The sequence below is a fragment of the Natator depressus genome, chromosome 3 (assembly GCF_965152275.1).
Source record: "Natator depressus isolate rNatDep1 chromosome 3, rNatDep2.hap1, whole genome shotgun sequence".
In the NCBI taxonomy this organism is placed as follows: domain Eukaryota; kingdom Metazoa; phylum Chordata; order Testudines; family Cheloniidae; genus Natator; species Natator depressus.
The window spans coordinates 110,852,621-110,878,939 of NC_134236.1; the positions used below are offsets into that span (position 1 = coordinate 110,852,621).

Here is a 26,319-nt window from a genome sequence, read left to right on the forward strand (position 1 = left end):
AAAATACTGAATAGGACCAGACCCAGGACCAACCCCCGCTGGCCCCATTAGATACACCTTCCCAGTTTGACAGCGAACCATTCACTGATTACTTTTTGAGTACAGTCTTTCAACCAGTTGTGTACATACCTTACAGTAACTTCATCTAAACCCCAATTCCCTGGTTTGCTTATGAGAATGTCACATGGGACTGTGTCAAAAACCTAACTAAAAATCAAGATATATCAGATCTACTGCTTCCCACCAGTAATCCTCTCAAAGAAGAAAATTAGGTTGGATTATCATGATAAGCTGGTTCTTTAAATATCCTATGATGAATTTCATCAGGCCCTGCTGATTTGAATACATCTAACTTACCTAAATATTCTTTAACCTGTTCTTTCCCAATGTAGATTGTGTTCCTTCCCCATTCCTTCCTTAATGATTTTATCTAGAAATGGTCAGAGAGGGTAAGAGCTAAAGAGGATTGAACAGACTATTACATTTCTCAGAGGAGGTTGGTAGGTTTGTTTCTCTGAAGGAAATGCTGATAATTTCTGGTAGCAGTGAGCACAATTCTTAGTTAGTGGAGGATCTGTTTCATACTGGGGTTTGTTTGCCATGACCTCAAGCTTTGAGTACTTGTGGCACCTTAGAGACTAACAAATTTATTTGAGCATCAGCTTTTAAAGCTGTAGCTCACGAAAGCTCATGCTCAAATAAATGTGTTAGTCTCTAAGGTGCCACAAGTCCTCCTGTTCTTTTTGCGGATACAGCCTAACACGGCCGCTACTCTGAAAGCTTTGAGTGTAATGGGATCAAATTCCAGCAGGAGTAACAGGTAAAGCACTCTGGTCTTAATTAAAGTAGCTTTTCTTTGCTTCTTTTACTAGACGGCATAGTTCCAGAGAAGGTCTTTGTGTTGTCTATCTGCCTATAGGCCTTTACCTAACAAAGTTAGTTGTTGAACTATGGTGATCTGTTGGTGTAAAGAGAAGGCCAAGGGACAAGCAGTTGTGCTGTCCTAGTAGCTCATCAGCCCTTTGGCTGTGTAGGTGGGTGATGGTCTTCCTGAGGCATGCTGGAAACTTCAGCTTTCAAAGATTTTGTGGGCAGACAGACTTTGGTGGTTCATTCCCTTAGTGCAGGGGCGGGCAAACTTTTTGGCCCGAGGGCCGCATCGGGTTTCTCAAATTGCATGGAGGGCCGGTTAGGGAAGGCTGTGCCTCCCCAAACAGCCAGGCATGGCCCGGCCCCTGTCCCCCATCCGACCCCCCCACTTCTCACCCCAATGGCCCCCCTGGGACCCCTGCCCCATCCAACCCGCCCCATTCCCTGACAGCCCCCCAAGGACCCCTGCCCCATCCAACCCGCCCCGTTCCCTGACGGCCCCCCAGGGACCCCTGCCCCATCCAACCACCCGTTCTCCCTGACCACCCCACCACCCCATTCAACCCTGCCCCATCCACCCCCCCCAGTCCCTGTCCCCTGACCGCTCCGTCAAACCCCTCCTCTCCTTCGTGACTGCCCCCCCCGGGACCCCTGCCCCCATTCAACCCTGTTCCCCACCCTCTGACCACCCCAACCTCTATCCACACCCCAACCTCCTCTGCCCCTAATCCCCCCCTGCTCCCTGTCCCTGCACTGTCTGGAGCACTGGTGGCTGGCAGCGCGGCTGCACCAGGACAGGCAGTAGCACAGCACAGAGGGCCGGGCTCTGCAGCCCTGCTGCTCAGAGTATTGCGCCTCACGGCAGTGTGGCTGCAGGGGAGGGGTGGCAGCCTCCCGGGCCAGGAGCTCAGGGGCCAGGCAGGATGGTCCCACAGGCCACATGTAGTTTGCCCACCTCTGTCCTAGTGGAATGAAGGGAGGACAGTTTCACAGGGCTGAGATGGTGGTTGGACGACGAGATCAGGACACTTTGTGAGAGTTCCAATATCCACTCCTGAGCGGACAATAAGGTCCTGTTGTGTGAGTAGGTATAGAAATAGTTTCTGTGAAAGCCATTGTTTCCATGTGGGTCTAAAGCTGATGTCCTGGGTCCTCTCCATGTGCAAGTTGAGGTAACCAAGAACATGATAGCATAAGCAGACCCCCCCCCCACCCACACACACTTAGACCCAGAGCCTCCTATAAGGAAGAAAAACAGTAACAGACTTGATGAACCCAGTTGGGGCCCTCACTTAGCAGATCTAACTTAGAGGAGATGCACTAAGCATGAATATAGAAAATTCTGAAGTAAATAGGCCATTCTGCAATTCATGCAAAGGAAATTCCACCCTAAAACATACATTTCAAAAATAGGTCATATTTATCAAAATATAAACCAGACGCTGGGATTTGAACAAAGCTGTGAGTCTAAATGATTACTTAATACTCAATTAATACTTAATTACTTAGCTGCCTCTCCAAGTCTTCAGATGATATTGTTGACACTATGTAACAAGCTGGAAATATAAAGTGCTTAGATTGAAATTCAAAATTTGCTTCTGCAGTAAACAGAGAGACAGGCAAAGAGTAGACTTTATAGTCACAGAAAATGTATAGTGGGGTAACAATGGGTTAAACTTTTCTTTAAAAAAAGTTCCCACTCATCTACACTCTTTAGTTCCAATAAACTAGTTTTACAGTAGCTATTTAATAGATTGTGACTCATCTGCCCTAATGCCATTGACCAAACACACTCATTCTTTGTAAGAGATTAAGCAAGCTGGGGGGGTGGGGGGGTGGGTGAGGAGTGATTTCTTTGGGTTCCTTTTTCCCAGTGTGGGATTCCCATGGTCATGTACCATAAATGAGGGCTATTCTTGTAAACATCTTACATGTCCCAGACAACCAAAAAAGGAAGAAAAACACGGTGTACCGACACAGATGCTTTGCAGAGCAGTGTGTCAGCATGTATAAAACTAAAGAAGCTCTTGTATTTCAAGCAACAAGCGTTCTGATTAAAATTCAGAAATAGAATATTCTAGTTAATCATATTTTTCAGACTCTTCTGTTCACGTCCTTACCACAATTTAAGGGAATGTAAATTCTGAGCTCAAACTTTATCATATTGTTCAGTCCACCCAAAAAGTTTCTCCTCTAGTTTATCACAACATTTGTATTGGAGAAAATAACAGTGTACTTTCTCTAAAAAACAGCTGTATGGAGTGAAAGCCCAAATAAGGAAAATTTTTGTACATTTGCAGACAAAACAATGATCCTGGAAGAAATAATGCAGACACAGGGAGCATTAACTTGGTGCGAGTTGTTCTGAAGGGCATAAGGAAAGTGTTGGAAAGGAGTATGTGTGAACTGCCCCATGCAGATCCTGCAGGTGTGCTCTAAAAGGTACCTAGTTCACATTAATGTAGTCCACAAGACGAGGTACCTTTTAGACCATGCCAGAAGGGTGTACACAGGCCAGTTAGAGCACAACAACATGTTAGCGTGCTTTACAAATCACACCCTTCTGGCGCACTGTGCAGAGAAGCCCACCGTTTCAGAAAAGAAGTGAATGGGGAAAGAGAAAAACACAGACACCAAATGAGTATAAAATGATGGGTAGCTTAATTTCTTTTTAAATTCTATAACAAAGGAACCCAAATTCTTACAGCAAAGCAGTAAAGTAGTCACGGCTTCAAGAATTTTTTAAAATGTGTACAACTGATTCAGCTTTTTACTGTTATTTCAAGACCAATATACATATAAAAGGCATAATTTATCAAGATAACACTGCAGTAAGTGAACACGAAATCTAACTTGCAATGAAACTTCGGTGGTGTTACATAATCTACAAGAATACCTAAAAAGGGCATTATGAATACCCAACTGGTTAGTAAAGAGTTTAAGTGTTAACAATAAGAGGTGCAATCCTTGAGAGTTAAATGCCGAGAACCCTAGAGCCCTTTCTATGAGGGTATTCATTCCCAATAATGCTTTGTAGAGTAAAAAACTGAGAAGCAAAATACTCTGTTCAGTTTCTCTGATTCCACTTTCCCTTCCCCCAGAGTGAAGCTTTACTCGGAGTGAAATCCTGGCGCCATTGAAGACAGTGGCAAAACTCCTGTTAACTGGGGCCAAGATTTTACCCTCAAAAGTCCAGCTCAAATGTTCTTTGGAAATAAAATCCATTGTTTTGTATCGTGTGCAAAGTGCAATATCTCTTCAGTGCTATCAGAAAACGTGCTGATAAGGACATAGCCACAGAATCAAATGAAAACGATTAAAACCCTTACTAATTCTAGCAATCCTAACAGAAGAAGGGTGTTTGATATCTACAGGAATTTATGACAGGTCAACCGATTTAATACAGATGCTATTACTAAGACATGTCCCTTCTGATTTCACTGCATCAAATCCAAGTTGTTTCACTCAAGTTCTTCAGTTTCTTCTGTGAAAAGGTCTGCCAGATCAGCCACTGTCAACACTGAGGCTTCTGACTGTTTCATGGAAGAGCTGGTGTGGCTGTAGGGAAAATTTGCACATGAGAGTTAGAGAACAGACTCTGCACAATAAAGAAAGAACATGCAGTTGTAGATTGTCTAAAATTTATACTACAGTGAACATCACAAAGGAAGATGACAAGGAAGGGTATGTATACAGTGTAGTTGTAGCTGTGTTGGTCCCAAGATATTTGAGACACAAGATGGGGGAGGTATTATCTTTTATTGGACCAACTTCTATTGGTGAGAGAGAAGCTTTCGAACCACACAGTGCTCTCCTTCAGGTCTGGGAAAAGTACTCTGAACATCACAGCTAAACGCAAGGTGGAACAGATTGTTCAGCATAAGTAGTTAGTACATATTTTAAGGGACCATTTAAGGTAGAGTGGCCTATTAACAGCTCTGCAGTGATAGGACAAAAAGAGGGAGTTAGTAGGTTACAGACCACAATGATGCCTGCGTCAAATATTTACAAAACAATGGACAGCCCTCAGATATCCATCCCAAACACGCGGACAAACTTATCCATTTCATCCTCTCCCGTAACAATTTTACATTCAACAACAAACACTTTGTCTAAACCCTGGGAATAGCTATATGCCAACCTCTTCATGGGCCACCTTGAAGAAGACAAATGCACCACAAAACCAATGATATACCTCAAACACACTGATGATAGTTTCTTCCTCTGGACAAATGGCTTAAACTCCCCTCATAGATTTCCACCACAATTTCAACAACCAATCCCAATCCATTAAACTCCACAATTAGTTTCAACAATGGATCCCTACAGACAACCATATACAAGAAAGAAGAGATCACACCTACTTTCAAAGTTCCAGTATCCACCCCAAACACACCAACAAATCTGTTATCTACAGCCAGGCACTCAGATACCACAGAATAGGCTCCCAGGAGAAAGTCTGGGATATATATCTTAATACTCAAAACTGCCTTCACCAAAAAAAGGACACTCCACCAGAGTAGCAGACAATCATGGAACGGGCCACACAAATACCCTGAGACCCTGCTTCAATACAGAAATAAACCTCCCTCCGGCTGCATGCCCCTAGGTGTCACAGACCACCCTACACTGGAACCCATATGGGGTATCATCAAACAACTACAACCTATACTCAATGGGGACCCAATCCTAAAAGAAATCTTTCCTGAACCCTCACTTCTGGCCCTCATACAACCCCCCAACCTCTCCAAGCTCATCATCAGAAGCAAGCTTCCCACAGATCAGGACACACCAACTGCCAGAACAACAGATGCAAAACCTGCAGACATATCTCCACTGCTGTAATGATCAACACATTTCAAGATCCATGGATCTTACACGTGCCTATCACAACATGCGGTATACCCAGTGCTGTCCCTAGAGATTATGGTGCCCTACGCACCCCCCCCCCCGGTGGGACCAGCCCTGGGCCTCCGAGGGGGAGAGGGGTCCCAGGCCTCTGCACATGAGTGGGTGGGCTGCACCCAAGGGCTTTGGGAGGCAGGAGCAGCCAGTGCAGGAAGGCAGCAGGGGTCGGGCCCACCTCCACACTCATGGGGTGGTGGGAAGTGGAGCGATCTGGCCCCAGCCTGCTCCGCTCTGCTCCCCTGCTCCCAGGCTTGGGGGAAGGGGAGAAACCACCTCCCCAGACACTCACCGGCGGAGCAGCGGGGAGCTGGCACAGCACAGCGGGCTGGGGCCGGGTCATTCCACTTCCCGCCACCCGTTGAGTGCCTGACCCTGACCCCTGCTGCAGTCCCCCAGGATGCATAGCTCAGGGGACGGGATATGGGTGGGGGAAGGGGTGGAGCGGGGGCAGCAGCAGCTTTCCTGGGCCCTGCTGTGCACAGCCCATGAGGGACTGGCTCAGCTGCCTGGGGGGATTGGGCTGGCCGCAGCACACAGCTGCGTAGAGCACCAAGAAATTTGGGGCAATTTGGTGCCCCAAATTTCCTGGTGCCCTACGCAGCTGTGTAGTTTGTGTGTGGGTAGGGATGGCCCTGGGTATACTTCATCCAGTTCACTAAACGCTCCAATAGCAACCATGTGGGTGAAACCAGACAATCAGTAGACTCTCAAATTAACTCACACAGGAAAATGATAAAAGACAAAAACACCCTATCATAGAATATCAGGGTTGGAAGGGACCTCAGGAGGTCATCTAGTCCAACCCCCTGCTCAACGCAGGACCAATCCCCAACTAAATCATCCCAGCCAGGGCTTTGTCAAGCCTGACCTTAAAAACTTCTAAGGAAGGAGATTCCACCACCTCCCTAGGGAACGCATTCCAGTGCTTCACCACCCTCCTAGTGAAAAAGTTTTTCACAACATCCAACCTAAACCTCCCCCACTGCAACTTGAGACCATTACTCCTCGTTCTGTCTTCTGCTACCACTGAGAACAGTCTAGATCCATCCTCTTTGGAACCCCCTTTCAGGTAGTTGAAAGCAGCTATCAAATCCCCCCTCATTCTTCTCTTCCGCAGACTAAACAATCCCAGTTCCCTCAGCCTCTCCTCATAACTCATGTGTTCCAGTCCCCTAATCATTTTTGTTGCCCTCCGCTAGATGTTTTCCAATTTTTCCACAGCCTTCTTGTAGTGTGGGGCCCAAAACTGGACACAGTACTCCAGATGAAGCCTGTCGAATAGAGGGAAACGATCACGTCCCTTGATCTGCTGGCAATGCCCCTACTTATACAGCCCAAAATGCCATTGGCCTTCTTGGCAACAAGGGCACACTGTTGACTCATATCCAGCTTCTCGTCCACTGTAACCCCTAGGTCCTTTTCTGCAGAACTGCTGCCTAGCCATTTGGTCCCTAGTCTGTAGCAGTGCATGGGATTCTTCTGTCCTAAGTGCAGGACTCTGCACTTGTCCTTGTTGAACCTCATCAGATTTCTTTTGGCCCAATCCTCTAATTTGTCTAGGGCCTTCTGTATCCTATCCCTACCCTCCAGCATATCTACCTCTCCTCCCAGTTTAGTGTCATCTGCAAACTTGCTGAGGGTGCAATCCACACCATCCTCCAGATCATTAATGAAGATATTGAAGAAAACCGGCCCGAGGACCGACCCTTGGGGCACTCCACTTGATACCTCATCCACAGAGCCAGTTATCTTGTCATAGAAGGCAATTAGATTAGTCAGGAACGACTTGCCCTTGGTGAATCCATGCTGACTGTTCCTGATCACTTTCCTCTCCTCTAAGTGCTTCAGAATAGATTCCTTGAGGACCTGCTCCATGATTTTTCCAGGGACTGAGGTGAGGCTGACTGGCCTGTAGTTCCCAGGATCCTCCTCCTTCCCTTTTTTAAAGATGGGCACGACAGTAGCCTTTTTTCAGTCATCCGGGACCTCCCCCGATCGCCATGAGTTTTCAAAGATATTGGCCAATGGCTCTGCAATCACATCCGCCAACTCCTTTAGCACTCTCGGATGCAGCGCATCCGGCCCCATGGACTTGTGCTCGTCCAGCTTTTCTAAATAGTCCCGAACCACTTCTTTCTCCACAGAGGGCTGGTCACCTCCTCCCCATGCTGTGCTGTCCAGTGCAGTTGTCTGGGAGCTGACCTTGTTCGTGAAGACAGAGGCAAAAAAAGCATTGGGTAAATTAGCTTTTTCCACATCTGCTGTCACTAGGTTGCCTCCCTCATTCAGTAAGGGGCCCACACTTTCCTTGACTTTCTTCTTGTTGCTAACATACCTGAAGAAACCCTTCTTGTTACTCTTAACATCTCTTGCTAGCTGCAACTCCAGGTGGGATTTGGCCTTCCTGATTACACTCCTGCATGCCCGAGCAATATTTTTATACTCTTCCCTGGTCATTTGGCCAATCTTCCACTTCTTGTAAGCTTCTTTTTTGTGTTTAAGATCAGCAAGGATTTCACTGTTAAGCCAAGCTGGTCACCTGCCATATTTACTATTCTTTCTACATATCGGGATGGTTTGTTCCTGTAACCTCAATAAGGATTCTTTAAAATACAGCCAGCTCTCCTGGACTCCTTTCCCCCTCGTGTTATTCTCCCAGGGGATTCTGCCCATCAGTTCCCTGAAGGAATCAAAGTCTGCTTTTCTGAAGTCCAGGGTCCGTATTCTGCTGCTCTCCTTTCTTCCTTGTGTCAGGATCCTGAACTCGACTATCTCATGGTCACTGCCCCCCAGGTTCCCATCCACTTTTGCTTCCCCTACTAATTCTTCTCTCAAGAAGAGCTCTGCCCCTAGTTGGTTCCTCCAGCACTTGCACCAGGAAATTGTCCCCTACCCTTTCCAAAAACTTCACGGATTGTCTGTGCACCGCTGTATTGCTCTCCCAGCAGATATCAGGGTGATTAAAGTCTCCCATGAGAACCATTGGGTGAATGCTTTTCACAAAGTGATCACTATATCTGACCCATCAATCCTCCTCCTCAAAGGAAACCTGCACAACACTTTCAAAAGATTAACCTGGGAGCAGGGGTGGCAGGTTTGTAGAAATGTTGGTGGTGCTGGGTGCAGGCCGCCGGCTGGGTCAGGGATGCAGGAGGGGGTGAGGGATGCAGGCTCTGGGACGGAGTTTGGGTGTAGGCTCTGGGCTGGGGCAAGGGGTGGGGGTGCAGGCTCTGGGAGGGAGTATGCAGGGCTGGGGTGCAGGCTCTGGGAGGGAGTTTGGGGGTAGGATAGGGTGTGTGGGAAAGGGGTGGGGGTGAAGGCTCTGGGAGGAGTTTGGGTGCAGGCTGGGGCAGGGGGTGGGTATGCATGAGGGGGTGTGGGGGGCTCAGGGCTAGGGCAGAGGGTTGGAGTGTGGGGTGAGGGCTGGAGATGAGGGGTTCATGATGCAGGAGGGGGCTCAGGGCTGGGGCAGAGGGTTAGGGTGCGGGGGGATGAGGGGTTTGGGAGGGGCTCAAGGCTAGGGCAGAGGGAAGGAGTGTGTGTGGGGGGGTGAGGGCTCTGTCTGAGGCTGGGGATGAGGGGTTTGGGGTGTTGGAGAGGCTCAGGGCTAGGGCAGAGGGTTGGGGTGCAGGGAGTGGGTGGGCTCTGGCTGGGGGTGCAGGTTCTGGGGTGGGACAGGGCTGGGGATGAGTTTGGGGTGCAGGCAGGTGCCCTGGAGCTGCGGCCAGAGAGGAGAACTGCCCCGAGAGGAGGACTGCCCCCCAGCCCTCTTCCCACTGGCAGCAGTGAGCTCTGGGGGAGGGACCCCCTCTCCCTCCCCCCCCGGCAGCACACTCATCTCACACCACTGTCACTGCACGTGCTCCTAGGGCCCCTCTCAGGTCCAATAAGCCCCCTCACCTCCCTTGTGGTGGGTGCTCTGGGCAGGGGTGGAAGGGGGGCTGCGGACATAACACGTGCACCTCCTCTCCTGCTGCTGCCCCTCACTGGGGGTGAGGGATGGGGCTGCCCCTTGCCCAGCCGGGGGCAGGAGTGGTGACAGTGGGGGGGGGGCTGTGCTGGTGGAGGGTCCCGCTGGAAAAGGGAAGGGTCCGAGGTGGAAGGGGAGGGTAAGGGCAGCCTGCCCTGGCCCTAGTGGGGGAGGGGGGCACTAGGACCCTGCGGCGGCAGTTAATGCCGGGAGCCAGGAGAACAGAGGCAGGGTGGAGCTGCAGGGACACTCTGGGGGGCCAGGGAGGTACGCAGGGCAGCAAGTGGAGGCCGGGAGACACTTGGGGGAGTGCAGGGGGTGGCAGGTGGGGCTGAGGGAGAGACCCGGCCCCGAACATTGGTGGAGCTGGGCCCCCGGGCCCTGAATATTGCTGGAGCCCGGGCACCAGGGGCCCATACAACTCGCCGCCCCTGCCTGGGAGTTTAAATTCATAACTCTCCTAGACATGAAAACTCATGGAGTGAACAGAGACACTGGATTTACAGCTTATTACAACAATCTGTAACCCACTAACCCCCTCTTTTTGTCCTATGACTGCAGAGTTGTTAATGGGCCACTCCACCTTGAATGGTTCCTTAGAATTTGTGCTAAACAATCTGTGTCACCTTGCATTTAGCTGTGACACTTTTCCCAGAATACCTTCCAGAAGGACCAGAAGAGGAGCTCTGTGAGGCTCACTAGCTTGCATCTCTCACCAGCAGAAGTTGGTCCAATGAAACAAGTAACACCCATCTTGTCTCTTTAAGGAAGGGTATGGTTATTACCATGCTCAACCAAAGCAGCACGAACCATCCTGTTTATTATGTGGAGACCATCTTACAGGAGATTTAGTTGGGGATTGGTCCTGCTTTGAGCAGATGACCTCCTGAGGTCCCTTCCAACCTTGATATTCTATGATTCTATGAATCGCATGAGGTCTTCTCACTAGGCAATTTTAAAGACAAAGCAATTAAAGTAGTCTGATCAGGTATTTTGTTGTTCATATTATTCAGTACAACTCAGATTAAGAGCACAAGAATTGCCATACTAGATTAGACCCAAATTCCATCTAGTCCAGGACCCTGTCTGACAGTGACCAGTAACCACATGCTTCAGAAGAAGGTGGAATAATCTGTCCCTAGCATGAGATCCTGATCTCTAATAGTAAGAGACTGATGTAAACCCTGCTTCGTACATCCTCCCAAACTACCACAAGTAATAAAAAGACTGGAATCTGAACTCATCTGGTGATTTTGTTGTTTGGGCAAGAAGCATAATACAGTAGTTTTGCTCCTCTGCAGCTATATTGGATCTGCAGTTCTTCTAGTCACATAAGCTTGGTTCTGTGAACTAAATGGAGGGAACTGTGCAGTTAAAGGGTTTATTTTTTCATAACTTTTGACTATCACTATGCTGTACGACTAGAAATTCTCACCTTGTATTTGTTGCAGGGGTAAGGGTATGAGGGGTAGGGCATCATCCTTATCTTTGTAAGTATCAGTTTTCCACATCTGTACCATTCTAATGTTTTCGCATGTAAAAATTCAAATAATTTGTCCAATGGTTAAATAACATGATTAATAGCAAACATTTGGGAAGGAATATTAAATCTCATGCTTCAGGACTTAACGTCAGTCTCTTACCATTAGAGATAATTAAAATGCCTGGCTAGTAAGGGTTTTTTTTCCCCAAAAGAAAAAAGAAGAGTCTAGTGTAAACCAGAAATGTAACATCCACATCACATCAGTTTGTTATCTAGCCAATACAAGATTTGTCCAAATACCAGCTTTTAAAGCATAACCTGGTACACATTTGTACCATTCTAATCTTTTTGCATGTAAAAATTCAAATAATTGTCCAATGCTTAAACAACATTATTAATAGCAAAAACCCTATACACCTTAGGTCTAGTTCACCATTGCATTAGTCCAGTTTTATGATAGTGTAATTTCACTGATTTCTGTGCAATTACACTAGTGTAAAACTGGAGTACTGCAGACATGAATCTGGTCTCACATTTATGGTTATTCACCACACACATACCTGACTGGTTCATGTCCTTGCAGACATCTGGTCTCTTAATTAAAATGTCTGGCCAGTAACTGCACTTATTTACATTGTGTTTCTGTTTCAAATAACTGAATACCAAATCCAGGTTAAAGTGTCAATTTTTTCAAGCTTTGCTGAAAACATTTTGGGACTTTAGTCAAAACCTCACAACTATAGTGAATACAGCATAATAACCTCTTAAACAGAGTGAATGCAGGGTGTATGTATGAACATGACTTTCATTTCAGTGCAGTAATGCTTTTTAGCTCACCTCCCCACAAAAAAAAAAAAAAAAAAAAAAAAGTACCTTCTCTCTACAGTTTTCAGCATCATCTGCATTCTCTCTTCTATTGTTGCTTTTATCAGGAACCTGTGAACAATGGTGGGCCTGCATGTATTAAAAAATAAAATTGAGCACTGGTATATTGTCATAGGACTGGCAAGAAGTTTAGGCCCAAATTTTCACCTCCCTACAAATTATTTTAACCTTGTTGAAAGTGTCCTCTGGATTTTAAAGGCCCAATCCTGTAAGGTGCTGAGCAACCTCTACTGAGAGTAAAGGGTGTTCAGCACCTCCCACCACTCAAATAGCTACTTTGCAAGATCAGGCCCTCAATGATTATCAAAATAATTAAATAAAACCCTAATAGACATTGGATAAAATTCTGCTCGCAGTTTTACTAGTAACAATAAAAAGGGTTCATTATGTGCACACCCTGCTTAGGGAGCTCAGAGACATGACTCCTTCTATAACTCCCAGGGCCAGATTAACTCATCACTTGGTCCCAATCAAACATATACTTCTGGGCCCCTACCCTGTTGGAGAAGAAAGTAGTTTCTTTACCCAGTGCCCTCCTTGGAAATGGCAAACAAGCCTCAGCTGTGTGGGAGGAATATCTCTGCCCACTCATCCACTGATGTGGGGATACACATGAACTGAAAGAACTTCATTCACTTGATTCAGAGTAGCAGCCGTGTTAGTCTGTATCCACAAAAAGAAAAGGAATGATTGGTAGGATTGCCAACCCTCCAGGTTTGACCTGGAGTCTCCAGGAATTAAAAATTAATCTTTAATTAAAGATTATGTCATGTGATGAAATCTCCAGAAATACATCCAACCAAAACTGGCAACCCAAGTGATTGGTGGTGTGATCTGGCACAAAGTGGTGCAACATCATGTGAAGTTCTTTCAGTTCACGTGCAAATCTGCATCAGCAAATATATATACACACACACACACGTGTGTATATATATATATATATATACACACACACACACACACACACACACGTGTGTATATATATATACACACACACACACACACACACACACACATATATATAAAATTAAATAAATAAATACATGAAATAAAGTGGGGGCCCTGCCCCAGGGACATGCCCAGTTAACCTATGCGTTAATCCAGCCCAGGTAACTCCTCAGCACACAGGGGGAGCACTCCTGCAGCTACACCCCTTCAGGGAAAGTGGCCTGCTCCTCCTTGTATGTTGGGCCTGCTCCATAGACTAGCATGGTATGTGGATGGGAGAAAAGTCCTGCCTTCTCCCGGCCCACTTTGGGGTGATGTACGCATGGAATGGGGACATGGAGGAAGCATCTCCTGAACTTCCCTGAGTAAAGGGATTGTGTCAGGCTCCTCGCATGTTGTCTTGAAGAGCCCCCTTTATGAGGGCCAGTAATGAACTCAGTCCATTGTTTATATAGGATCTACAATGTTGCTTTTGAGCCCGTCCAAAAAAGTGAGCTCCAGGTAATGACTAATTAAACCTCATTTTCAGACCTGTGCTGACATCGCTAATGCAGAAGACAAGCAAACATTTTGTTCGGTTTCTTATGTGCCATATAAAAAAGGGTAAAAAAAAATCTGATTGCCAAATGGAGAACAACAAAGCTAAAGGGAAAGAAAAAGAATTTTCAAGGTCCTGAGTGGGTGAAACAGAGCAGAGCAAAAATCAAAAGTTAATATCTATGAAAATAGCTGTAGATCCTTCTGACAATACATTTTTTTTCAGATTAGGAATTTATATTAGAAAATGAAAAGCACTAAACACTACTCAGAACCTGATTCAAAGTCCATTTAAGTAATGGGATTCTTTCAAGCCCTGAAGTAAAATGTACTAGATAAAGCCAATAGAACTACTCATGTGGGTGAAAGGGAAGCATAAGCACATGCCTATGCAGGGTAGGAGTCTAAATCTGGAATAACTCCAGATATATGCTGGTGAAACATAATTTGGCCCTTACTACACATTTAACTTATGCATAGTTCTCTTCTTGACTCAAGGCTCCTCACGATTTTATTTTCATTATCGTTTTATTAAAGTGTACAACACAACATATTGTTGCTGCTGCTGCCTCATTTTCTGCCATGCCTTGATACGTCAGTACCAGCACCATGTGAAATTACAGTGCAGGCTGTTGCTCTTCATCTGATCTTCATCCCCACAGTTGAGTCAAAATATTTAGCACCACACCCAAATATCCATTTACTCATGCATTCACTCTCACACATGATGACTCCTGCAACTCCCTCCGCCCCAAACAGAAACATACATTATCTTTATTCCAGAACACATTTGGTCCAGCTATGTTTCTATTTAGTGTATGGCTTTTTTGGTTTTACTAGTAATTTTTGAAATCTAAGTAGGTGAGCTTTTACAGGTAATCCGTAAATAATAAACTTTTAAGGGGTGTGGTTCAGTGGCTTGCAACACCAAAATAGCAATACTAAAAGTTGTGCAGATTCATGGATCATCTATGCTTGAGATATTTAGATACTAATATAAAAGAAAAGTGTCAATTTAAAACCTAGCCAATTTCAAAAATTAGATATTAAACCTGGCCCTTTTGTCCCTCTGCCAGTCTGTAGTTTTACAGTTAAATTTTCCTATTTTTAAAACGATTTCTCTTTTCCTGACGACGTGTGAGACCCCCACACAAACAATGGAAACTGACTATACAGTGGAAATTGCATTTCATAGTGCTTTGTGTCTTGTCAGTTTCACAGACTAAACAGACATCCATTTTTCCAGTTATAGTTAAACAAAAAAGTTTAGAGGAATCTTAAGTGGTTTCAATTAGTAATGGCTACTGCAGAAAAATCTGAGAGAGATACTTCTCCTAATAACAGGAAGTAGCATTTTATGAAAGTAGTAATTTTTATTTTCTAAGTTGACAGTGTCCCTTTAAGGAATGACTGTATTGTCGTACAGGTGTCATAGGTTGCTTACACAAGTGAAAGTGCTAAACCCTCTCTCCTACAGTTTTAATGGTTACAGAATATAAGCAAAAAGAAAAAAGAAAAGGAGTACTTGTGGCACCTTAGAGACTAACCAGTTTATTTGAGCATGAGCTTTCGTGAGCTACAGCTCACTTCATCGGATGCATAGCATATTGTGGAAACTGCAGAAGACATTATATACACACAGAGACCATGAAACAAAACTTCCTCCCACCCCACTGTCCTGCTCGTAACAGCTTATCTAAAGTGATCATCAAGGGAGGGCCATTTCCAGCACAAATCCAGGTTTTCTCACCCTTCCCCCCGCCCCCCCCACAGACACACATACAAACTCACTCTCCTGCTGGTAATAGCCCATTCCTCTTTGAAACCTCTCTTTATAATGCGCATGATAATCAAGGTGGGTCATTTCCAGCACTAATCCAGGTTTTCTCACCACCGCCACCCCCCCCCCCACACACACACCCCCCTCCAAAAACCACACACACAAACTCACTCTCCTGCTGGCAATAGCTCATCTTACAATGTGCACAGCAATAATCCAAGTTTAACCAGAACGTCTTGGGGGGGGGGGGGTTGTAGGAAAAAAACAAGGGGAGATAGGCTACCTTGCATAATGACTTAGCCACTCCCAGTCTCTATTCAAGCCCAAATTAATAGTATCCAATTTGCAAATGAATTCCAATTCAGCAGTTTCTCGCTGGAGTCTGGATTTGAAGTTTTTTTGCTTTAAGATAGCGACCCTCATGTCTGTGATTGCGTGACCAGAGAGATTGAAGTGTTCTCCGACTGGTTTATGAATGTTATAATTCTTAACATCTGATTTGTGTCCATTTATTCTTTTACGTAGAGACTGTCCAGTTTGACCAATGTACATGGCAGAGGGGCATTGCTGGCACATGATGGCATATATCACATTGGTGGATGTGCAGGTGAACGAGCCTCTGATAGTGTGGCTGATGTTGTTAGGCCCTGTGATGGTGTTCCCTGAATAGATATGTGGGCACAGTTGGCAACGGGCTTTGTTGCAAGGATAGGTTCCTGGGTTAGTGGTTCTGTTGTGTGGTATGTGGTTGTTGGTGAGTATTCGCTTCAGGTTGGGGGGCTGTCTGTAGGCAATATAAGCAATGATCATCAATGTAAAGCTTAACATCAGTAGGTATCTTTTAACCTAATAAAAAACACATGACCAATAAAGATTTGGGCTAGACTGTCTCCTTCCACAGGAGACAGAGTCTACTGGAAAGTTCAGTAGTTCGTAAGATGTTTTGTTTTGTTTTTTAACTGCATGGTGTATTCCATGAGTAGAGTGTGAAAACCTTACAATGCTCATTTCAGGAGACCCAGGTGGTGGGCCAACTCTTCCTCTATGCTCCAAATAGACCAGGGGTGAGGAAACTACTGCCCACCAGCCATTTTAATCCGGCCCTTGAGCTCCCGCTGGGGAGTGGAGTCTGGGGCTTGCCCTGCTCTGGTGCTCCACGCGGCTCCCGGAAGCAGTGGCATGGCCTCCCTCCGGCTCCTATGTGTATGGGCAGCCAGGGTGCTCCGCTCTGCACGCTGCCCCCGCCTCAAGTGCTGCCCCCGCAGCTCCCACTGGCTGGGAACTGCAGCCAGTAGGAACTGCAGGAATGGTGCCTGCAGACTGGGCAGCATGCAGCAGAGCTGCCTGGCCGCACCTCTGCGTAAGAGCCAGAAAAGGGACATGCTGCTGCTTCCGGAAGCCACTTGAGGTAAGCCCCGCCCAGAGCCTGCATCCCTGAGCCACTCCCCTGCACCCCAACCCTCTGCCCCAGCCCTGATCCCACTCCCACCCTCTGAGCCCCTTGGTCCCAGCCCAGAGCACCCTTCTACACCTCAAACTCCTCATCCCCAGCCCCATCCCAGAGCCTGCACCCCCAGCCGGAGCCTCCTCCTGCACCCTGAACTCCTCATTTCTGGCCCCACCCTGGAGCCCTCACCCCCTCCCACACCGCAACCCCAATTTTGTGAGTATTTATGGCCCGCCATACAATTTCTATTCCCAGATATGACCCACTCCTGAAATACACCTACCACTTAGCCTGACCACCTAGCTTCCTCAGGAGCCAGACCTACCCCCAAACATGTACTTTATCTCCCTCCCCAAAAGGGTGTGGAAGGGTAGCTCACAGCAGCATTTCCAAAGCTGATTTCCACTCAGAAATCCAACAGCACCCTTGGGAGCATTTTGCTGGGAATGACTGCGCCTCATTTCCATTCATCTACCTCTGACTCTTGGTTCACTTCCTTTGGACCTGTAGAATCCAGGCCCTGCACTGTTTGAGAGCATGCTTTCACAGCTCCCAGGGAAGATGAAGCTTACAACTGAGTCAGTGGTAATCTCTCCCAAATCTTAAATGTGCTTCACCCACTTTTTACTGAGTTAGGCTCAATTGTGGCTACCTAAATAAAGGGGAGAATTGTGCCTTTTATGTTTTCCAGCCCAACCCATCCATTTCCCAGGAAAACATGCAGAAGGGCCACACCCTGGCAGAGTGGCTTGTTTTTATTAGTGTAAATATACAGTTAAATGATTAAGATCACTAATTAGAAAAAAAGAGAATCTTTAAGAAGTTTGCGTTAAAACAACAGCAAAACTGAATAGAAGAGAAGCCTACAAGGAAAAAAATATTGCTATGCTTCTTTTTTTTCACATGTAAGGCATGTGGTTCTTGAGACCAAAGCAGTTAAAAAGCTAGTAAGATATTGATCCCTTCTGAATTATCTGCCATTCAGATAAAATAGAAAAATATCATTAACCTAAGCTGCCACTACAAAATCAAAGAGAGTTTGTAATGATAGTGGCTACAGCTTGAGATATGGAGTCAAGACAATAGATTCTAGTCCTGGATCTGACTATGTGGTCTTAGGTAAATCATGCAGGGCAAAGTTTTTGTAGGTTCCTAAGACACTTAGCCACTTAAGTCCCAATGACTTTCAATGGGACTTAGTGCTTAAGTCACTTTTGAAAATGGAACACAAGAGCTTAAGTCACTTAAGTATTTAGGTTCTATTTGAAGATTTAATCCATAACCGTTTTGTGTCTCAGTTTATCCATCTGTAAAGTGGGGATACCTATTATACTTCAGCTTAAAGATTCTCAAAAGGAGTTTGCCACATACGAGCATAGTATTATTTTAGACTGACAAGGCAACAGAACAGCAATTTTAAGCAACGTTTATTTTAATTCTTACTTTGTTTGTCCAATACGATGCACTCTGCCAATGGCCTGAAGTTCATGTGCAGGATTCAAAATGGGTTCCACTAGCAGAACATGAGTTGCCTCGATTATGTTTAATCCATTGGAACCAGTATGAAGGGGTAGCAACAAAATATTGATCTTGGGATCATATTTAAATGCCGAGAGGTTCTCCTAGAAGATAAACACCATGTTAGCATTTCAGTGGGAGTTGTTCCTGAATAAGGAGTGTAGGGTAGGTACGACAATCAGGATCCAGACACCCCAAGGTGAAGAATAAGAAATTGAATCAACTAATTGTATTCAATATTATTGTACTACAAAAGTGCATCGAGTAAGTCTGTTAGGAAAGCTGGTGACTTTCTGGTCATTAATATTACTAAGTGATCTATGTACATTTATTGTGTAAAGAGTTAGGTATGTATACTGGGAATATGTTCCTAAAACATGGTCGGGGGGAGGGGAAGGTAGACTAAGTAATCTCAGTAGAGTAGATAAATAGGTTTGTCCCAGAGAAAGGAATGTAGATTTGCCAGTCTGCCGGGGTCAAGCTTAGTAAACTAGAGACAGTGAAAATATATTTGTATCTAAGGTAAATAAAATAAGTAAACCAACAGAAAGAGGATGAAGACAGCTTGGCATCTGCACATCAGTGGGAAATTACCTCTGTTTGGGGTGTACACTTCAAAAGAAACACATTTCAAAGGTTTACTAGACTATAAGAAGGGGAGAAAATCCCTTAGTTATACATCAGTTAGGGGACAAAGGGATCAGCACCTGCTAATTCTGTGAACAGTGGATCCTCCTGCCCAAAGGGCTGGAGATGCTGGTAGCCTGATGTGAGAAATCTGCTTAAGCAAAGATTGTAACTTGCTAAAGTTAGTTTTAGTCACCAGAAAGCGTATTGTTTTATAACCATACCTGTCTCTTTTTCTCTGGCTGAGTACCACTTAAATCTATGTGCTTAATAAACATACTCTGAGTTGTACTATAAACCATCTCAGTGTTGTGTACCAAGGTAAAAAGTATGCCTTCAGCTGGGCTATCAGGCTGGTGTGTGTGTGTGTGCGCGCGTGCTGCCTCTTTGGCGACAGTGGATTTAGTAATTTCTGTGAGTATCTAGTGAGAGGGACTGGACCCTACAGAGACACATCTCTGGGTTCACTGAATGTTACCTGCAAGGCAAGGTTTAGATTGGCAGAGTCTCAAAGAGTTTGCTGGAGAGGCGGACAGACTGGTTTGGCAAGGAGGTGAAATACTATTTAAGCTCCAGCAAAGCTCTCTTTTGCAGAGGCAGAGGGGTAACACACTGGCTTACACTTCTGGGCTCCCTGAGAAGAATGTCACAATCAGGTGTTTTTTGTTTGTCTTTTTAAAGAGAATTTAGTAACTGACAGCCCTGAACACAGAAATCTTCTCTTATCCAAAGGACAAATGAGCAGGAGCAGTGCAAGCATCCCCCACAACACCGTGGCCAATCTGTCTCATCCCCTTCATCCACATAAACTTTATTAAAAACAAATAGTATACGCCTTATTTTTGTGGTTTTGATAGTGTTTTTTAATTATTATTTTAGAGTTCATTAGCTCAGAGATCAAATGCTCTGCCTTGATCAGTTCTATTATTCTCATTCCATTTTCTGAAAGGATATGCAAGGCGAAAGGGTCAAATGAATTTCTGCTAATTATTCCCCCACCAATCCCTCCCGCAAAAAATGACTTGCAGCAAAATCAGCTTTCTGTACCTGAAATTTACTAATTCCATTAATCTGAGCAAACACCATGTTGTTATCATCTAGAGCTTTTGAAATTATGTCCAAAACATCTTGCCACTAGAAAAACACAATATAAAAGCAAGTCAGTATTACAAATAGCACTGACAATACTAGAACATGAAAATATGGCATGACTGTAATATCTTAACCTTACCAATAAATAACCCAGTTATAAAAGGAACTTCTTATGATACGCCTTAAATTAACATTAAACAATTTTTTGGGGGTGTTATTTTTTCTCCAAGAACAATATATTTTAAAAATTGTCTTAATATTAAAGATACAAAGTAGCAAACAGTCCAGCATTCAAAGTGGGCAAACAGAATCCAGAGGAGAGAAAACTAGTATAAAGAAATAAAGCTAAGTTTGAGCAGAAGAGATTTGCAACAATGAAATGTAGTTTTAAAATTTATGAAAAATACTTTGACAGTGTCTTTTCTATCTAGTTAAAATACATGTAGAACTGATAATATGTCTGCATATGAATTTTCAGTGTTTGCCCTTTGAACATCTGTAAAATGGGGGATAAGATACTGATCTCCCTTTAAAGTGCTTTGAGATCAACTGAAGAGAAGTGCTATATAAGAGCTAGCTGTTATTATTATACAATACTTTCCATCTATTAACCATGAGTACTATCAACAATGTCTCAATGACAAAGAATCCTTCACAATTCTCAAAGAATCAAGTGGATATTGAAAACTACTTACATAGTTTAGTAGCTAAACTGAACTTTGGAAACAGTTATTGGCATCTAAGAATTTGTAGAACACAAAGTAACTTTTAAGGCAGAAAATAAGGTTGATCAATACCGTTGAGAAAACCAAAGATTTAGCCCCTGGATCTTTAAACTGGATTTTCTTCAGAGTCCGAACCACAGCTTCCACTTTGGTGGAGTGACTTCCCTTTGAAAAGGGGAAAGAAAAACACCAGCATACAATAGGATGAAGCAAAACTGAAGGAAACAAAACCACACATGCACATTATATACTGATCTTTCTATTAGCATCTCTTAAATTTAGTGCAGTCTCTGTCTTATAGATCTCAAAAGGGATCAGCAAATCTCTCTTACCCGGGTACCCGTTTTTTTGGATGGGTCTTACAAAATTATACCAGGAACGTTGGAAGTACTTACCATAGTTTGCTCTTAGACCGTACTCTTCTCGGGGCAGAAACTATAGGTGAAATTCAGAACTTGCAGCGTGGGAGGGGGAGGGGGAGGGGAAGGTAGGCTAAAATGGCTTTAAGCTGCCTTTGTGTCCTCCCAGTAACGTACTGTTCTGGGAGTTACAGTGATCCCCACTGTAATTTAGACAGCCCTCTGGATGGCAGTGCTGCCCATAACCTCCACAATACTTTGTGCTGAAATCCAGTACCTGACACAACTCGCCCTCCCCCAGCATATCCACTATGCCTCGGAGGGCTTGCAAGGGGGTCCTTGAAGGATAGCCTATGACAGTCTTGCTTAGTTCCTACACGGGGTGAATTCTCCCCTGGCCGAATTCAGGGCTTTTAGGGGTTACATGACACTTGGACCTTTTACCTAGCATCCAAGGGCTGGCTAGACTGGGAGTGAGACTCTCACTCTCTGTTTTTGTTTGTGGCTTGTACAGCAATGAGTATGCTGTCACCCCTGAAATAAATAATTCTTTAAAAAGGTTATTTAACATAAGGTTCTAGCTATTATTTGTTTTATTTATTTTGATTTATGTAACAAGATTTATGTAGCATCTTATCCAAAGCTCCTTGGTGCTTTTGACAGACATTTAAAGAACAATCACAACAGAAGACCAGCTGAAAACTTAACTGAGCAATTAAAAATTTGAGATAAACAGTACTCACAAATCCCAGCTCTCATTTAACGCTAACAGATAGGCTTTCCCAAATGCTGTAATGTCAAAAGACTCAGGCTATTTTGGATGAAGTGCAGGGGACAAAAATCTGAAGTTCAGGGCTATTATGGAGAGCACCCTGCCAGCAAGTTCTCCCTTCATTTAAAGAAGAGATCTCCAGTTTGGGTACTCTGACGATTACAATTGCAGAAGTATGGCATAGGGAGAGATTTCTGTCAGGTAGGCATGTTACAAGCATCAAACCCAACACATGAAACTCCATCTGAAAACCAAGAACTAGGGGCAGAACACAGTGAATTTCTTCTGTGTTTGATCCTCCACTGGTATAAGGTCTCTGAGTGAACTGCATAAGAACTTACATGTGTATACTTTATTAAGACCACATCCACCAAAGCATCTGAGCACGAGAATAGCAGTCTACTGAAGTCAGGTGGAGGAAGAATTATGGTGGTATTCCACCCCTCTTTGATTCCAACGTCTAAATACAATTTTGCTCTGTAGGCCACTCCAAAGGATTCCATCACCAGAGCCAAGAGGAAAGTATACAGGGGATATTCTTGCTCAGGTCCCCTCTCATGAGAAGGTATGGAAGACAGAACAGATTTTGGCCCTAGTAAACACTATAAAAGTCTGATTAATAAATCACTCTCTATAGGTAAAATACAATTTGACATCTCAGAGAGAGTTCAATGTAGCTGAGAGCATTCTCAGTATCAAATGACAAAATGAAGCCTGGATATCAGCAAAATTACAATCTTGATTTATTTCTTTTTCTCTTTTTTTTAAATTCAGAAATTACAATTTTTAACAATATTATCTAAAATGTGACCATCATAATTAATGAGAGAAAGTAGGTGCCAAGACTTGCAACTAAGTGCATCTTTCCCCTTCTTCAGAACAAAGGAATTAACAGTCTTTGACATTTTCTGTAGAAAGATAAGAAAACTTCTGACAAGAAGTAGAATTATTTATTAATAAACAAAAAGGTCAGCAAAACAGAATATTTTCCATAGACTTCAGTCTGGAGATAATGCAACATTTTCTCTTTATATTGGAAATGTCAGACAACAACTTCTTGTATACTGTACAGGAGGCATATAAACTAATTTCAGTCATCACAAAGTTAAGTTTCACTAAAATAGATGGGAGTCTATTGCACAAATCAGTGATCCACAACTGTCTATGGCAGGGTTTCTCAATCTTTTTTTGGGGGGGGGGACCCCATATGAAAATATTTCAGGCTGTGATCACCCTCCCTCCCAAAAAGTGATGACTCCTCCCGCATACCATACGAGTTTTCAGCAACACCACCTATGAAGGATCTTCAAAATCCAGATTTAACATCCTCTCTCTTATACTACCTCTTGGCAAATTTAGGTCACCAGTAAGATTTTATATTCACGAATCCTGCTTCTGTTGCATCCCCCACTCAGCTGCGGCACTAATATTTAATGCTTTTTGCTCCATAAAAAATAATAATTTGTAGTGTCTCAAAACTATTATCATAATACCCAGGCACTTTAAAAAGAATTAGCAAATAGAAATCAGTTAGCAACACCTCAAGCCAGGATCATGGCAAAATACCAAGTCCCATGACTGCAATGAAACGAGTATTTTCTCATGGCATTTTTATTGAAATTACAGAACTACAATTACATGACCACAGCTCCACTTATCACTGCCAAAAGTCGAAATATGGTTATGTGCACAGAAGAAAATGAAGGAGGGCACTTAAAATATTTACATATTAGAGCTGTCAAGCAATTAAAAAAAGTAATTGTGATTAATCACGCGATTAAAAAACATTAATCGTGATTAATCACATTGTTAATGGAATACCATTTATTAACAATATTTTTGGATGTTTTCTACATTTTCAAATATATTAATTTCAGTTACACCACAGAATACAAACTGTACAGTGCTCACTTTATATTTATTTTTTATTACAAATATTTTCACTGTAAAAACAAAAGAAATAGTATTTTTCAATTCACCTCATACAAGTACTGTAGTGCAATCTCTTTATCATGAAAGTTGAACTTACAAATGTAGAATTATGTACAAAAATATAACTGCACTCAAAAATAAAACAATGTAAAACTTCAGAGCCTACAAGTCCATTCGGTCCTATTTCTTGTTCAGCCAATCGCTCAGGTAAGTTTGTTTACACTTGCAGGAGATAATGCTGCCATTATCTCACAATGTCATCTGAAAGTGAGAACAGGTGTTCTCATGGCACTGTTGTAGTCAGCATCGCAAGATATTTACATGCTAGATGTGCTAAAGATTCATATGTCCCTTTGTGCTTCAATCACCATTCCAGAGGACGTGTCCCCATGCTGATGATGGGTTCTGCTCAATAACAACAATTCGACGCAGTGCGGACCGATGCATGTTTGTTTTCATCATCTGAGTCAGATGCCACCAGCACAAGGTTGATTTTCTTTTTTGGTGGTTTGGGTTCTGTAGTTTCTGCATCAGAGTGTTGCTCATTTAAGACTTCTGAAAGCATGCTCCACACCTCATCCTTCATTTTGGAAGGCACTTCAGACTCTTAAACCTTGAGTTGAGTGCTGTGGCTATCTTTAGAAATCTCACATTGGTACCTTCTTTGCGTTTTGTCAAATCTGCAGTGAAAGTGTTCTTAAAATAATCATGTGCTGAGTCACCACCTGAGACTACTGTAACATGAAATATATGGCAGAATGCAGGTAAAACAGAAGCAGAGACCTACAATTCTTCCCGAAGGAGTTCAGTCACACATTTAATTAATGTATTATTTTTTTTTTATGAGCGTCATCAGTACGGAAGCATATCCTCTGGAATGGTGACTGAAGCATGAAGGAGCATATGAATGTTTAGCATATCTGGCACGTGAATACCTGGCAATGCCGGTGACAAAAGTCACATGCGAATACCTGTTCTGACTTTCAGGTGACATTGTAAATAAAAAGCGGGCAGCATTATCTCCTGTAAATGTAAACAAACTTGTCTGTCTTAAGAAGAAAAGGAGTACTTGTGGCACCTTAGAGACTAACAAATTTATTTGAGCATAAGCTTTTGTGAGCTATTGCTCACTTCATCAGATGCATGCAGTGGAAAATACATAGGGAGATTTTATATACACAGAGAACATGAAACAATGGGTGTTACCATACACACTGTAACGAGAGCGATCAGGTAAAGTGAGCTATTACCAGCAGGAGGAAAAAGAAAAAAAAAAACCTTTTGTAGTGCTAATCAAGGTGGGTCATTTCCAGCAGTTGACAAGAACATGTGAAGAACAGTAGGAAAAACAAATATGGGGAAATAGTAATGACACATCCACTCCCAGTCTTTATTCAAGCCTAATTTAATGGTGTCTATTTTGCAAATTAATTTGAATTCAGCAGTCTCTCGGGGTCTGTTTTTGAAGGTTTTTTGTTGTAATATTGCGACTTTTAGGTCTGTAATCGAGTGATCAGAGAGACTGACGTGTTCTCCGACTGTCTTAGCAATTGGCTGAACAAGAAGTAGGACCGAATGGACTTGTAGGCTCTAAAGTTTTACATTGTTTTGTTTTTGAGTGCAGTTACGTAACCAAAAAAAAAAATCTACATTTGTAAGTTGCACTTTCATGATAAAGAGATTGAACTACAGTACTTACATGAGGTGAACTGAAAAATACTGTTTCTTTGGTTTTTTACAGTGCAAATATTTGTACTAAAAATAATAATATAAAGTGAGCAGTGTACACTTTGTATTGTGTTGTAATTGAAATTAATATATTTGAAAATGTAGAAAAACGTCCAAAAATATGTAATAAATGTCAATTGGTATTCTATTGTTTAACAATGCAATTAAAAATGTGATTAATCTAGATTAATTTTTCTGAGTTAATTGCATGAGTTAACTGCAATTAATCAACAGCCCTAATACAGATGTAACACTTTTACCCTCTATTGTAGGTTATTAAAATTTGCTCCTTTAACTATTTCAGCCCTACTTGATTTCATCACATGTGTAAATCACAGGGATGAAATGTATTAAATAGTAATATTTGTAAAACACTGAGATTCTTAGATCAAAAGCAAAGTATATTATTTTACCATGTGTATTACAAATATATAAGTTACACCTTTATTGACCTCATGGACATTTTAAATTTGTCACAGTGAGACTTGTAACTGTAAAGTTGAATACTAACAAACTATTTTTACCTTCAGCTATGCAAACTAAGAACAATCTAGGAAAAAGTACATAAATTAACTTTAATTTATCCTTAGGGCACGAGGGGAGACTCATACTAAAGTGGGTACTGTAATGCAAATCCTGTCTACCTAGTCTGTCTACCTTCCATTCATTCAAGACCATTTCACTGTACTTTAATGCATGATCTTATGTATACAGATTACAATGTTCTCAATACAGAAG

The 26,319-nt window shown here is 43.3% G+C and overlaps 1 protein-coding gene across 2 annotated transcripts in view; it reads right to left on the reverse strand.

Moving 5' to 3' along the window:
* Nucleotides 1–3,598: 3,598 nt before the first annotated feature.
* Nucleotides 3,599–26,319, reverse strand: part of SHPRH (SNF2 histone linker PHD RING helicase) — a 141,069-nt gene continuing 118,348 nt past the window's right edge. The window contains exons 26-30 of one of the 2 annotated variants that reach the window (XM_074948563.1): nucleotides 20,863–20,955; nucleotides 20,021–20,107; nucleotides 18,272–18,450; nucleotides 12,105–12,167; nucleotides 3,599–4,428 (exon numbers count right to left, since the gene is read on the reverse strand). In XM_074948563.1, coding sequence (XP_074804664.1) covers nucleotides 4,332–4,428; nucleotides 12,105–12,167; nucleotides 18,272–18,450; nucleotides 20,021–20,107; nucleotides 20,863–20,955 — 519 coding nt within the window. In that variant the 3' untranslated portion in view covers nucleotides 3,599–4,331. Of the gene's footprint in view, nucleotides 4,429–12,104; nucleotides 12,186–18,271; nucleotides 18,451–20,020; nucleotides 20,108–20,862; nucleotides 20,956–26,319 lie in introns of both variants that reach the window. The other variant, XM_074948562.1, reaches the window with a different exon arrangement.